This window comes from Gopherus evgoodei, unplaced genomic scaffold (assembly GCF_007399415.2).
Source record: "Gopherus evgoodei ecotype Sinaloan lineage unplaced genomic scaffold, rGopEvg1_v1.p scaffold_31_arrow_ctg1, whole genome shotgun sequence".
Classification (NCBI taxonomy): domain Eukaryota; kingdom Metazoa; phylum Chordata; order Testudines; family Testudinidae; genus Gopherus; species Gopherus evgoodei.
Window position 1 is genome coordinate 5285683 of NW_022059983.1, and position 12236 is coordinate 5297918.

At 53.7% G+C, this 12236-nt stretch overlaps 1 protein-coding gene across 1 annotated transcript; it reads left to right on the forward strand.

Annotated features, from left to right (window-relative positions):
• Window positions 1–3203: 3203 nt before the first annotated feature.
• On the forward strand, window positions 3204–6173 carry HAMP (hepcidin antimicrobial peptide). Its single transcript, XM_030543337.1, has 3 exons — window positions 3204–3335; window positions 4419–4484; window positions 5868–6173. The coding sequence occupies exons 1-3, from the start codon at window positions 3261–3263 to the stop codon at window positions 5970–5972; spliced, it is 246 nt and encodes an 81-aa protein (XP_030399197.1). The 5' UTR covers window positions 3204–3260; the 3' UTR covers window positions 5973–6173.
• The last annotated feature ends 6063 nt before the right edge of the window (window positions 6174–12236 follow it).

The following is a 12236-nucleotide window of genomic DNA, read 5'->3' on the forward strand; positions in this document are numbered from 1 at the left end:
TAATCAATTGATTCTCTGAATCAAAATAGTATATGATTAATTAATATAATACAGAATACAGTAGTGAGTTTATTAGAATGGAAGTTAATATAGTAGTAAGTTAATTAGCATACATTAATTAATACAGTAAAAACCTAATTAATACACTGGGCAACCAATTACTATATGGGCCAATTATTATTTCTTTGTTAATTGAATGATTTCTTTTGAGAATATTAGCGACAAATTATTGAAATCATTTCATAAATTAAATTTTAAAAGACACTTTCTGGAATCAGAGGAAATTCTCACTTTTTAAAATGAATGTTTATTATGAAAATCACTAGAAAAACATCTCTGATAGTATTTTAATGAATTCAATGTTTAAAATGCCTATTTAGTAATAAAAGTTGCAAAATGAAACTGCTTCCTAAAGAAAATTTAAATGCTTGTTAGTTCTGTTTATTAACAACTTTAATAATTAATATGGAATGTCTAGAAATTCATGTGTATTATTTCTATTAAGTAACACTGATTGTTTTTCAATTGCATTTTTCTAGTCTTTTCAAATCGTGTCAGATTTCACTGCCTGTAGATTAAAATGATCTCCTGGGTTTAATCAATTTACATGCACTAATTAGCTAGTGATTAAACTATTGAAATCGTGTAATACGGTACATTTCACATCTTTTTTTCCCCAAAAATATTCGAAGCATTTCCTTTTCTCAGGCCAATCAAAACAATCATGTTTAACTAGTTAATGAAACAAACAGCTGCCTTTAAGAAATTAAATGAAAACTTCCGTTCCCAAAGACAATAAAATCAATAAACCTCTTCATCGAATGTGATTACTTTAGGAAGAAGAGCCCTAGAACCAAATAACTGAAAACACTTTGCTACGCTGCATTTTAAAACGTCACAGGCAAAAGGTACAGTACGTTTATTAATTGAATTAGTTCATTTGCTTTTGGCAAACACAAGAAACAAACACAATAATTTAATATGTTTACATTTAAATAAACGATTTAAGTAAGGTTACTGTTTTTTGAAACAATGAGTCATTTTATTCAGGTAGCAAAATTTCTCTTTCGTTTGATTGATCCATGAATAGTTTTGGCAATTACTAGAAGCGAATGATTGAAATAACTGAATAAATCAAGGTTTGAATGTTGCATCTGATATTGCGAAGATCCTCGGTGCCTTTTGTTTAACAAGGCTGCGGCTGTAACTCTGTTACCTCGGTGAATTTTCTTTTTAAAGGTGATTATGAAAAATACAATTAAAATCCTCGGCGTTTAGAGGACAGCATTTCTTTTTTCTTTTTTTAAATGGGGCGTTTGCAGAAATGTCTCATTTAATCAATAAAGCTTCAGGCTTCGCGGAACTGAGGCAGTCGAAAGGAAATTTCCCTCCCTGGAAATTGTTTGTTCACAAGAACCAAACAGAAAGGCAGGAATTGCTCTTAGCAGTCGCGGTGACACACGCATTCACCAAAGAACAATCAACACATCTGCTTTGCACTTTGGCCCCAATCCTGCGAACACGTCTATGCTAATAATCTGAGCCAGTGGTTCTCAGCCAGGGGTACAGGCACCCCTGGGGGTACACAGAGATCTTCCAGGGGGTACATCAGTTCATCCAGCTATTTGCCTGGTTTTACAACAGGATACAGAAAAAGCACGAGCGAAGTCAGTACAAACTACAATTTCATACAGACAATGACTCGTTTAAACTGCTCTGTAGACTGTCCACTGAAATGCAAGTGCAATATTCATATTCCAATTGATTTATTTTATAATTATATGGTAAAAATGAGAAAGTAGCATTTTCTCAGTACTAATGTGCTGTGACACTTTCGTGTTCTGATGTCTGATTTTATAAGCAAGTCGTTTTTAAATAAGGGGAAACCTGGGAGGAGGCAAGACAAAGCCGACTCCTGAAAGGGGGACAGAGCTATGGCCCTGTTCATTCCAGCAGAGCGGCAGATGATTGACACCAGCTGGGATCTGGCCCATAAGTGTTTCCAAAGTCAGAGTGTAAGACAGAGCAGAGTAACTCAAGTTACGTACAGCATGATGCCCCCTGCCCCGACAATGAAATCCTTTGGCCCTGCTATAAACGGTCTCATCCTTTTTTAGGGCTGGGTTTTGCAGGGGGGCGGGGGGCTCTGAATATCGGTGGGAATTGGCAGCATGTCAGAGATCCTCTCCTGTGCAAATCACTAGTGAAATCACTAGCTTGATAATTGAGACTGAGTGAAGATTCCCCATTTAGCGCTTGACCTGAATCAAAATACCCCACTTTGAAGAACTGTAGCCCCAATCTTGCCTGTTTAACATGAGACTAACCCTATACTTTTTCCAGCCAACGTGCCATTAACCTGCGGAACTCCTTGCCACATGATAGTCATTCAGGCCGATGTCTTATCAGCATTGAAAACAGTAAGGCTTGGCTGCTTATCTAGATAATACAAATCCCCATTTACAATTCCTAGGGTGAAATTGATCAAGGTGAGTTTGGGAAGAGAGAGAAACCGGCCCTGGAAGGGGGCAGGGTGTGTGCTTCGCTCATCACGGTTACGTTCAAATTCTGGGATGATGGGCAATTAGGATCGATCGATTGTTGCCCGTTTGGGGCTCAGGCGTAATGAGTGCTGTGATGGAAAACAATAAAGAGTTCATTTCCCCCCTTTGAAATGCCCTGACCTAATTAGCTGGTTCAATCCCTCATCTGGTGCCTGGATCATCTTGTGCCCGGGCGAAACGTTGCTAAACTTGAGAGATTTACAAGAAAAGCTGAGGTCATTCCTGTCCCAGCCTTGCTCCTATCTCGGCCGCGGTGTCGCGGGGGCAGACACCCCGACCGTGGAACTTAATGTAACTGTTTTGAAATCTCATTGGGACAAACGCCAGGAGGGATTTAAGTCGAAGGCCTGCGAGAATTAACGCACTGCTGATCGACACCAGCTGGGATCTGGCCCCGTTGACTCCAGTGGTGTCATGGCCCATTGACACAGGCTGGGGAGCTGACCGATGGTTCGCTGGAATTTTTAGCCCGGCTGCGATAACCTTATTGACGAGCTGTTTACGGTTTCCCTCGCCTCACCTGTCCTTTCTTGGCACGCGGGGGATTGGCTGTTTCGGGACCGGGGTGGGGCTGACTGGCCTATAAAGGCAGCCCTGGGTCCGTGGCCGAACTCAACCACCAGCTCAGCCCTTCGGAGACACACCAGAGGCGCGGGGAAGAGGAGACAGAAAAATACAAGGCAGAGAAACATCACGATGAAGCTTCAAGTTGCCTGCGTGATTCTCATCCTCGTCATCACTGCTCAGAACTCCTGCTGCTTCCAGGGCCAGGTAAACGCTTCCCAGACTACTACTGTTTCTTTGGTATGATGGTTGTACCGAGACGTCCCAGCTGGGATCAGAGCCCTGTCGTGCCAGGCGCTGCCCAGACACAGTCAGAGCCAGACCCTGCCCCAGCTAAGATCGGGGTCCCGTTGTGCCAGATGCTGCCCAGACACAGTGAGAACCAGGCCCTGCCCCAGCTGAGATCAGGGCCTGTTGTGCCGGGTGCTGCCCAGACACAGTGAGAGCCAGGCCCTGCCCCAGCTGAGATCAGGACCCTGTTGTGCCAGGTAGGATTATCAGCCCCTTTTTCCAGGCATGGGGAAACTGAGGCACAGAGCCACAGGGTAACTGGCTCAAGGTCCCATGGGCTCTTGGCTACAGATCCAGGAACAGAACCCAGGCATCTGGACTCCCAGCTCGGGGCGTTAGCCAGCACTTTCTTTAGGATTAATCTGACACGACATATAGTGTCTGCACGCCCCCCCCCCCCATGCACATTATTCCAGTCCCTGGACCTGCGCCCATGAAAACCTCTAGGAAAGCTGCAGAGTCTGGAATCGCAGACAGATTTGTGGAAGAGGGAAACAGCCATTTCTTTTGCACCACAAATAGTCCAGATTGATTTTTAACCAAAATCTCCTGTTTTCCCAATACGAATGTCTCTATTCGGGAATAAACTTAATGTTTGTAGCGGGGCAAAGACTGGTGAGCTATACAAGGGGCACGAAATGTGACTAGGAATATTTTTCCCACTGTCTATTGAAGGAAAACTTTTTTCTAAAACTTATTTGCTACTTTTTGCCAACCTTTCCAATATGTTTATGTTCTGAATCTGTGGCATTAAATTGCATATACCACAATACAACGTACATGGCCTGAGTTGCACAAATATGTGTAGCAAAGGAGAGGAAGAACTGGGGATTGAACCCGGGAGTCCTGATTCCCAGCCCCCTCCCCCCTCTAACCACTAGACAACACTCCCCTCCTAGAGCCAGGGATAAAATCGGGTGTCCCGGCTCCCAGCCCCCTCTGCTCTAACCCACTGCACCTAGTGTAAAGCTCAGGCCTGTCTTCTCTGTGTCTCTGCAGACAGCAAATCCTGCTGGTTTGTTAACGCAATGGATGGAACCCAAAGAAGAAACTCAGGGTCTGCAGGTAAGAACTGGATGAGCAGGGGCTCTCCCCTGGGAGTCAGGGCTGGCCCCGATGTCCCAACATGGCACTAGGGGGCGCTGTGCTGCAGGGGGTGGGGTGGGGGCTCTCCCCTGGGAGTCAGGGCTGGCCCCGATGTCCCAGCCTGGCACTAGGGGGCGCTGTGCTGCAGGGGGTGGGGTGGTGGCTCTCCCCTGGGAGTCAGGGCTGGCCCCGATGTCCCAGCCTGGCACTAGGGGGCGCTGTGCTGCAGGGGGCGGGGTGGGGGCTCTCCTCGGCAGTCCGGGCTGGCCCCCTTGCCCCTGGGTGGCACTAGGGGGCGCTGTGCTGCAGGGGGCAGGGTGGGGGATCTCCCTTGGGAGTCGGGCTGGCCCCGATGTCCCAGCCTGGCACTAGGGGGCGCTGTGCTGCAGGGGGCGGGGTGGGGGTATCCCCTGGGAGTCGGGCTGGGCCCAATGTCCCAGCCTGGCACTAGGGGGCGCTGTGCTGCAGGGGGCGGGGTGAGGGCTCTCCCCTGGGAGTCAGGGCTGGCCCCGATGTCCCAACATGGCACTAGGGGGCGCTGTGCTGCAGGGGGCGGGGTGGGGGTATCCCCTGGGAGTCGGGCTGGGCCCAATGTCCCAGCCTGGCACTAGGGGGCGCTGTGCTGCAGGGGGCGGGGTGGGGGCTCTCCCCTGGGAGTCAGGGTTGGCCCCGATGTCCCAACCTGGCACTAGGGGGCGCTGTGCTGCAGGGGGTGGGGTGGGGGCTCTCCCCTGGGAGTCATGGCTGGCCCCGATGTCCCAGGCTGGCACTAGGGGGCGCTGTGCTGCAGGGGGTGGGGTGGGGGCTCTCCCCTGGGAGTCAGGGCTGGTCCCGATGCCCCAGGCTGGCACTAGGGGGCGCTGTGCTGCAGGGGGCAGGGTGGGGGCTCTCCCCTGGGAGTCAGGGCTGGTCCCGATGCCCCAGGCTGGCACTAGGGGGCGCTGTGCTGCAGGGGGCGGGGTGGGGGCTCTCCCCTGGGAGTTGGGCTGGCCCCGATGTCCCAGCCTGGCACTAGGGGGCGCTGTGCTGCAGGGGGCGGGGGGGGGGTATCCCCTGGGAGTCGGGCTGGCCCCGAAGGCTGCAGTACCAGTCTCGCAGTCCCTGAACCTAAAGCCCTCGGGGACGGTTCTGGGCTAACCAAATGCCAGACACTAGGGCTATTAATGAGCCAATGCACTTCCCTGGGGCTGGCCAACGAGGTGTCCTGGCTCCCAGCCCCCCCCAAACCACTAGACCCCACTCCCCTCCCAGAGCTGCAGAGAGAACCCAGGAGTCCTGGCTCCCAGCCCCCCATCTAACCCCTAGACCCCCCCTTTGCCGGAGATTGAACCCAGGAGTCCTGAGCCCATTCTCTGCCCGCAGGCCCTGCTCCGGAGAGCCAAGCGCCACAACACCCACTTCCCCATCTGCACCTTCTGCTGCAAGTGCTGCCGGAACCAGGGCTGCGGCTTCTGCTGCCGCACCTGAGCCAGCCGGCCGGACCCCAGCAGCACTCGGGGGAGCCGTCCCGCCAGCCCGGCTCCCCCCAGCGCTGCCGCCTCTCACCCCCGCAGCCGCCTTATTTATTGCTCCGTTTGCTTCTCGCTGTTTGTTAGGGGACATTAAATGTGATTTTTAAAGTCATGAGCCTGTTGTCATAGTTACTGAATTGGACCCAGGAGTCCTGGCTCCCAGCTCCCCCTCTACCCCGCTAGACCCCACTCCCCTCCCAGAACCACGGGGAGAACCCAGGAGTCCTGGCTCCCCTGCCCCCCTTCTAACCACGACACTTCAGAGGTGGCTGCATCTCAGAGCTGGGTGAGCCCCGTGGCATTGCTGTGCGGCTGTTCCCCAGCTCTCCCACCCCAGAGGTGGCTGCATCGCAGCATCAGGCACTATTTATCGTGACCTTCTTCCAAGTGCATTGGTACCCCGGGCCTGGGCGGGGAGTGTCCAGCCACAGCAGTTCAACGAGTGAGGGGAACCCCTGAGGGAAACTGAGGCAACAAAACTCTTCAGCCCGGGGAGGAGCTGGGAATGGCTTTTATTTAGTTGCAGCAGTGAAAGGGTTAACACAGGCCGACCTGCTCGGCATAACTCTGTCTGGAGCAGTAGCTGCCTCACGGGTGTATTAGCAGAGTTGCCCCCAGCTGAGATGGGGGTAGGTGGGGAGGATGCGGCCCAGACACAGCCAAAGACAGTCCCTGCCCCAGCTGAGATCAGGGCCCCGTTGTGCCAGGTGCTGCCCACACACAGCGAGCGACCATCTCTAACAAGCTCACAGTGTAAATAGCCAAATGCGGTGATATACTTCCCATGTTACAGCTGAGAAACTGAGGCATGGGGGGGTGGTCGGGGACTTGGCCAGGGTCACACAGGCATTCTGTAGCAGAGCTGGGAATCGGACCCAGGTGTCCAGCATCCCAGGCTAGCACCTTAGCCACAAGGCAGGCCGGCTATCCCACCGCTACCACCAGTCTCTCTTTAGCTCGAGCCCTGCAATGACCCTGTCCCCCTCTCTGGCCTTAGGCGTTGGCGTAGATGTTTTCCTCTGTGAATTGCTCCCTGTCACCTCTCCCCCGGTAGCATCTTCCTCCTCCTCCTCCCTTTCTTCTGAAGGGCCCTCTCTTCCCGGGGACAGACCGGGTTAGCTGGGAAGAGTGGCAGCCATGCCCAGGGGAAAGGATGGGTAGTGAGCGCTGGAGGGGGCAAATCCCAGCAGAGGGGGATTCTGGGAGTGGGGGAGGGGGTCCCAGGGCCCATGTTGAGCACCGGGAGGGATCTCAGCAGGGTGGGGGAAGAGGCAGGGATGGGGCTGGAGGGTGCAGGGTCTGGGATAAGCCGCTGGAGGGCCGGGAACCCACCTGTGTGTGGGAGGGCGCCATAGACTCAGGCTGCTCGGAGGAGTAACTGTCCTGCCCATCTCTGGTCCCTTGGCACCGTCTGGTCCTGACGGGATCCCTGCTGCCCTGTCTGGGGTAAAACCATCATCAAAATCCGGCCCCTAGGCCCATCTAGCCTGGTGTCCCGCCTTCTCCCTCCTGCCCCGATCAGACTCATGGGTCCATCTATCCTGATATCCCGCCCCCCCACTGCCATCCCAGAGCAGCAGAGCTGCATGTTGGGGGAACCAAGGGCTGGGCTAGCAGGGGCTGCGGGTCAGGAGTGAGGGGCACTGGCAGAGCTGGGGGGGCGAACCCACGGCTGGCGCAACAGGTGGCTCTGGCTCGGGATTGAGGGCAGCAAGTGGAATTTCACACTTGCAATGAGTGATAGTTGATCTTGGGGGAGCCATTTTTATCCCCATTCCAGGCTACGGTTCCCACTGGATCCTTCTCCCGTCCCGCCTGAGTCTTCCCTTCCCTTCATGACTTTCCAGGCCACTGCAGCCCTGGCACCAATCAGCACGAGGCCACCACGAGTGTCAGGGAGAAGCCGGCTGCAAACCAACAGCTGGTGTCAGAAGTGGGATTGGCTGGGCGGCGATGGGCCCTACAGGGCTTGTAATGAACTGCTGGGTACGGAGTAGGCGGAGGGTACCCTGAGCCGGAGAGCGGCCAAGAGCTGGCCTAGCCATGGGGACTGAGCCCCCTTCCCCACCTCTCCAGGGAGGCACAGAGGTGAAAGGGGGCAGGTGGGGACTGTGTGACTTATACATGGATTGCCATCTGTCTATGTGGCTGGCACACAGCACCGTATTTCCTCACATATACATCTCTGCGTGAAGATGAACAGGCCACTGCTTTTAGCTAATGGCAAAACTGGATCCCATGACCTGCCCCCACAGTCCCCAGTACCTGCAGGCACAACGGGCAGCGCGGCCTGGCTCTGCCCGTGGGCGCTGGTGGCAGCGCAGGACACGTTGGCCAGGGCCCCGGCCAGGCCCCGCAGCTCCCTGCTCACGGCCGGGCCCCGCGCCCACAAGATTGCTCGCAGCTCAGGGCCCTCGCAGTCCCCGGGGAGGGTGCAATTGGGCAAGTGCCACTCAAGGCGGGGCGGGGGGTTCCCCTCGGCCGTGCAGTGACATGTGGCCATTCCCCCATGCTCGCTGCCCCGCACCGTGCAGTTCCCCCGCGGCAGCCGCTAAGGTGGGGTCTGCAATGGGACACAGGATGTGACGGGGGGGACTTGCCTCCTGGGACCCCAGTGCTCTCCTATAGAACCCAGGAGTCCTGGTTCTCAGCCCAGCCATGTCACTAGACCCCACGCCCCTCCCAGAGCCAGGGAGGGGAACCAGGAGTCCAGCCTGTCAGCCCCCACCCCTCTAACCACTAGACACTACTCCCCCGCTGGTGCTGGATGGGGTCACAGCGGACGTGGAGTCGGACGGCTCTGTGGGTGAAGACTCCGACCACGGCAGGGAACGTGACGGTGCAGACGAGCTCTTTGCCATCGTCCCCTGGGGCTGGCGTGAACCTCAGAGATGTAGGAGATGCTGCCGTTCGCCAGGGCGAGCGAGATGTTCCTGGCTGTGTAGTCGAACCCTCCTGCCCAGGTGATTTGAGGAGGGGTCCCAGAGCAGGTCCCTGGAGCCTGGCAGGTCACATTCACCAGCTGTCCAGACAGCAGGACCTCGGAGACCCCCAGCACCAGCTGCTCTGTCAGCTCTAAGCAGCTGACACCATTAAAATTCAACTCAGTGGAGAATTACTTGAGTTAATCCCAGGAACTCCCTGTCCCTGGGTATTAGTGGAGCTAACCCATGGGACTCCCTGCCACTGGGTATTAGTGGGGATAATCCCCGGAACTCCCCGCCACTAGATATTAGTGGGCTTAACCAGTGGGACTTCCTGCCACTAGATGTTGTTAATCTCCAGAACTCCCTACCACTCGGTATGAGTGGGGCTAACCTGTGGGACTCCCTGCCACTGGGTATAAGCAGAGTTAATCCTGCTGAGCTCTCCAGGACTCCCAGGCCTCACCTGTCACATCCACCAGTGGCTGGGTCACCATGTAGCTGTATTTAAAGTCTCCCTTCACAAAGCGGAAGTAGTAGTGGTCCCTGTCTCCGGCTCTCACGTCGCTGATGTGCAGGGAGCAGTCGTCCGGGGCGTCCCCCACCAGGTGGATCCGGCCCCCAGGCTCCCGCAGGGCCTGCCAGGATCTGTGGTGGCCATGGCCAGGCTGGTGTCTCTGTCGTCGTTTCTGAGAAACCAGTATTTGTAGGGGACCCCGGAGGACTCGAAATTGGCTGTGAAATGACAGGGGAGCAGGACGCAGAGACCCTGCTGGGCCGTGACGCGGGACGGGACCTGGATCTGATAGACGGGTGCCTGGCAGAGCCCACCTGCAGGGGAAACAGACCAGCTCTGACGGTGCCCCTCAGCCCCAACCTGCAGCCCCCGCATCCACCCTGCTCCCCCCAGCTCTGCCGGTGCCCCTCACTCCCAACCCGCAGCCCCCCTAGATCCACCCCACCCCCACACAGAGCTCCGCTGATGCCCCTTAGTTCCAACCCGCAGCCCCCCTAGATCCACCCCAACCCCACACTGAGCTCTGCTGGTGCCCCTTAGTCCCAACCGCAGCCCCCCTAGATCCACCCCACGCCCACACAGAGCTCCGCTGGTGCCCCTTAGTCCCAACCCGCAGCCCCCTGCAGCCCAGCCCTGGGTTCCCCCCTTCCCACAGCTCTGACAGAGCCCCCTTATTTCCCCAAACCACAATTTATTTGTCCAGTATCAGGGAATCTCTGTCCCCCACAAGGGGGAGTGAACCCACCCTGAAATCCCCCATCACCCCCCAGTGTTGAAACCAACCAAGGGGAGGAACATGCCAGGAACCAAGACTGCACCAACCCGCCGTCTGCAGGTTCCAGTGGTTTATCGACGTCCGAACAGCCCGAAGCACAAACCAAGCTGCCTACTGAAGAAACCGCAACCTAAGGGCTGTTCTCCACGTTAGTGGCTCAAACGTTTCCCGTTTAGTGACCTTGCAAAGGAAGCCCCTGGGGCACCTTTTGCCACAAAGCTTTTGCGGAAGGAAAGCGTCTCCCTGCTACAGCGGGGAAAAGTGAAGGCGCTTGGTCTGCCAGGCCCATCAGCAAAGCCAGTGCTGACGAAGCCGGGGAAAGGGCTGCAGGGCACCAAGCCTCAGCTCTGCAGGAAGCCTTCTGAGCCAGCCACGGGCATGGCCACGTTTAGAAGCACTTGACGCTGGAGACACAGCGCAGTTTGTGTCACACCAGACTTTCTAGCTAAGCTCCCCCCATCCTGAGGCCACTGTGAAGCGCATTGTCACTTGTTAACCCTGAATGTGACGCTGGTTTTGAAAGACTCAGGAGCTGGAAAGGTGAAGAACTCTCTCCCCGCGTTCACACAACGAGCACGTGGCTGAGAAATGCACCGTGCGAACGGGTGTCAAGTACTAAATCACTGCGGACGTTCTGCAGACGTCCGTGGGAGGCCAGTAGATGCATTTTAGATGTTCAGGTTACAGGCGACACATCGGCCGCATCTCTGACAACCCACATCTCAGAAGAGTTAAATGCTTGTAAATCAGACCCCAAAGAGATGCTGCTTGTGCGTTTGATGGAGCTGCAAACTTCTCTGGAAGACATGGTGGAGTACAAGCTTTGCTCAGGGAAAGATATAACCCTAAACTCTCCTATACGCACTGCAGAGGCCATTTTAACTTCTGTACCCGGAAAGATAATGGACCAATAATTAAGCAATCCCTTTGCAAACACGTAGAAGACAATAGGGTGATAAGTAAGAGCCATCATGGACGTGTCAAGAACAAATCGTTTCCAACTAACCTGAGAGCTTTCTTTGTCAGAGTAACAAGCCTTGTGGCTAGGGGTAGGGGGCAAGCAGTAGATGTGGGGCAGCTTGACTTTAAAAAGGCTTTTGATACCATCTCCCATGACCTTCTCATAAGTAAACTAGGCAAAAGAACCTAAGTGGGGGCATAATTGCTTGACAAACCATTCCCAGAGAGTAGTTATCAATGGTTCACAGTCCTGTTGGAAGGGACAACGAGAGGGGTCCCGCAGGGATCAGTTCTGGGTCCGGTTCTGTTCAATATCTTCATCGATGATTTAGATCACAGCATAGAGAGGACACTTATGAAGTTAGCGGATGATACCAAATTGGGAGGGGTCACAAGTGCTTTGGAGAATAGGATTAAAATTCAAAATGATCTGGACAATCTGGAGAAATGGTCTGAAGTAAAGAGGATGAAATTAAATGAGAACAAATGCAAAATACGCCACTTAGGCAGGAACAATCAGTTGCACACATACAAAATGGGACATGACTGCCTAGGAAGCAGCCCTGCCGAAAGGGATCTGGGGGTCACAGTGGACCACAAGCTAAATATGAGTCAACAGTGTAACACTGCTGCAAAAAAGCGAACATCATTCTGGGCTGTATTAACAGGAGTGTTGTAAGCAAGACAGAAGCAGTAATTCTTCCGCTCTGCTCCGCGCTGATTACGCCTCAGCTGGAGTATTGTGTCCAGTTCTGGGCACCACATTCCAGGAAGGATGTGGACAAATTGGAGATAGTTCAGAGAAGAGCAACAAAAAAGATTAAAGTTCTAGAAAAAAAGTCATAGATCCTGAGCAAAGATTGAAAAAAATTGGGAGAAGACAAGCCTGAGAGGGGACATGAGAACAGTTTTCAAGTACATAAAAAGCTGTTACAAGGAAACGAGAGGTAAATTGTTCTTGTTAACCTCTGAGGACAGGACAAGAAGCAACGGGCTTAAATTGCAGCGAGGGAGGTTAAGGTTTGACATTAAGAAAAACTTCTT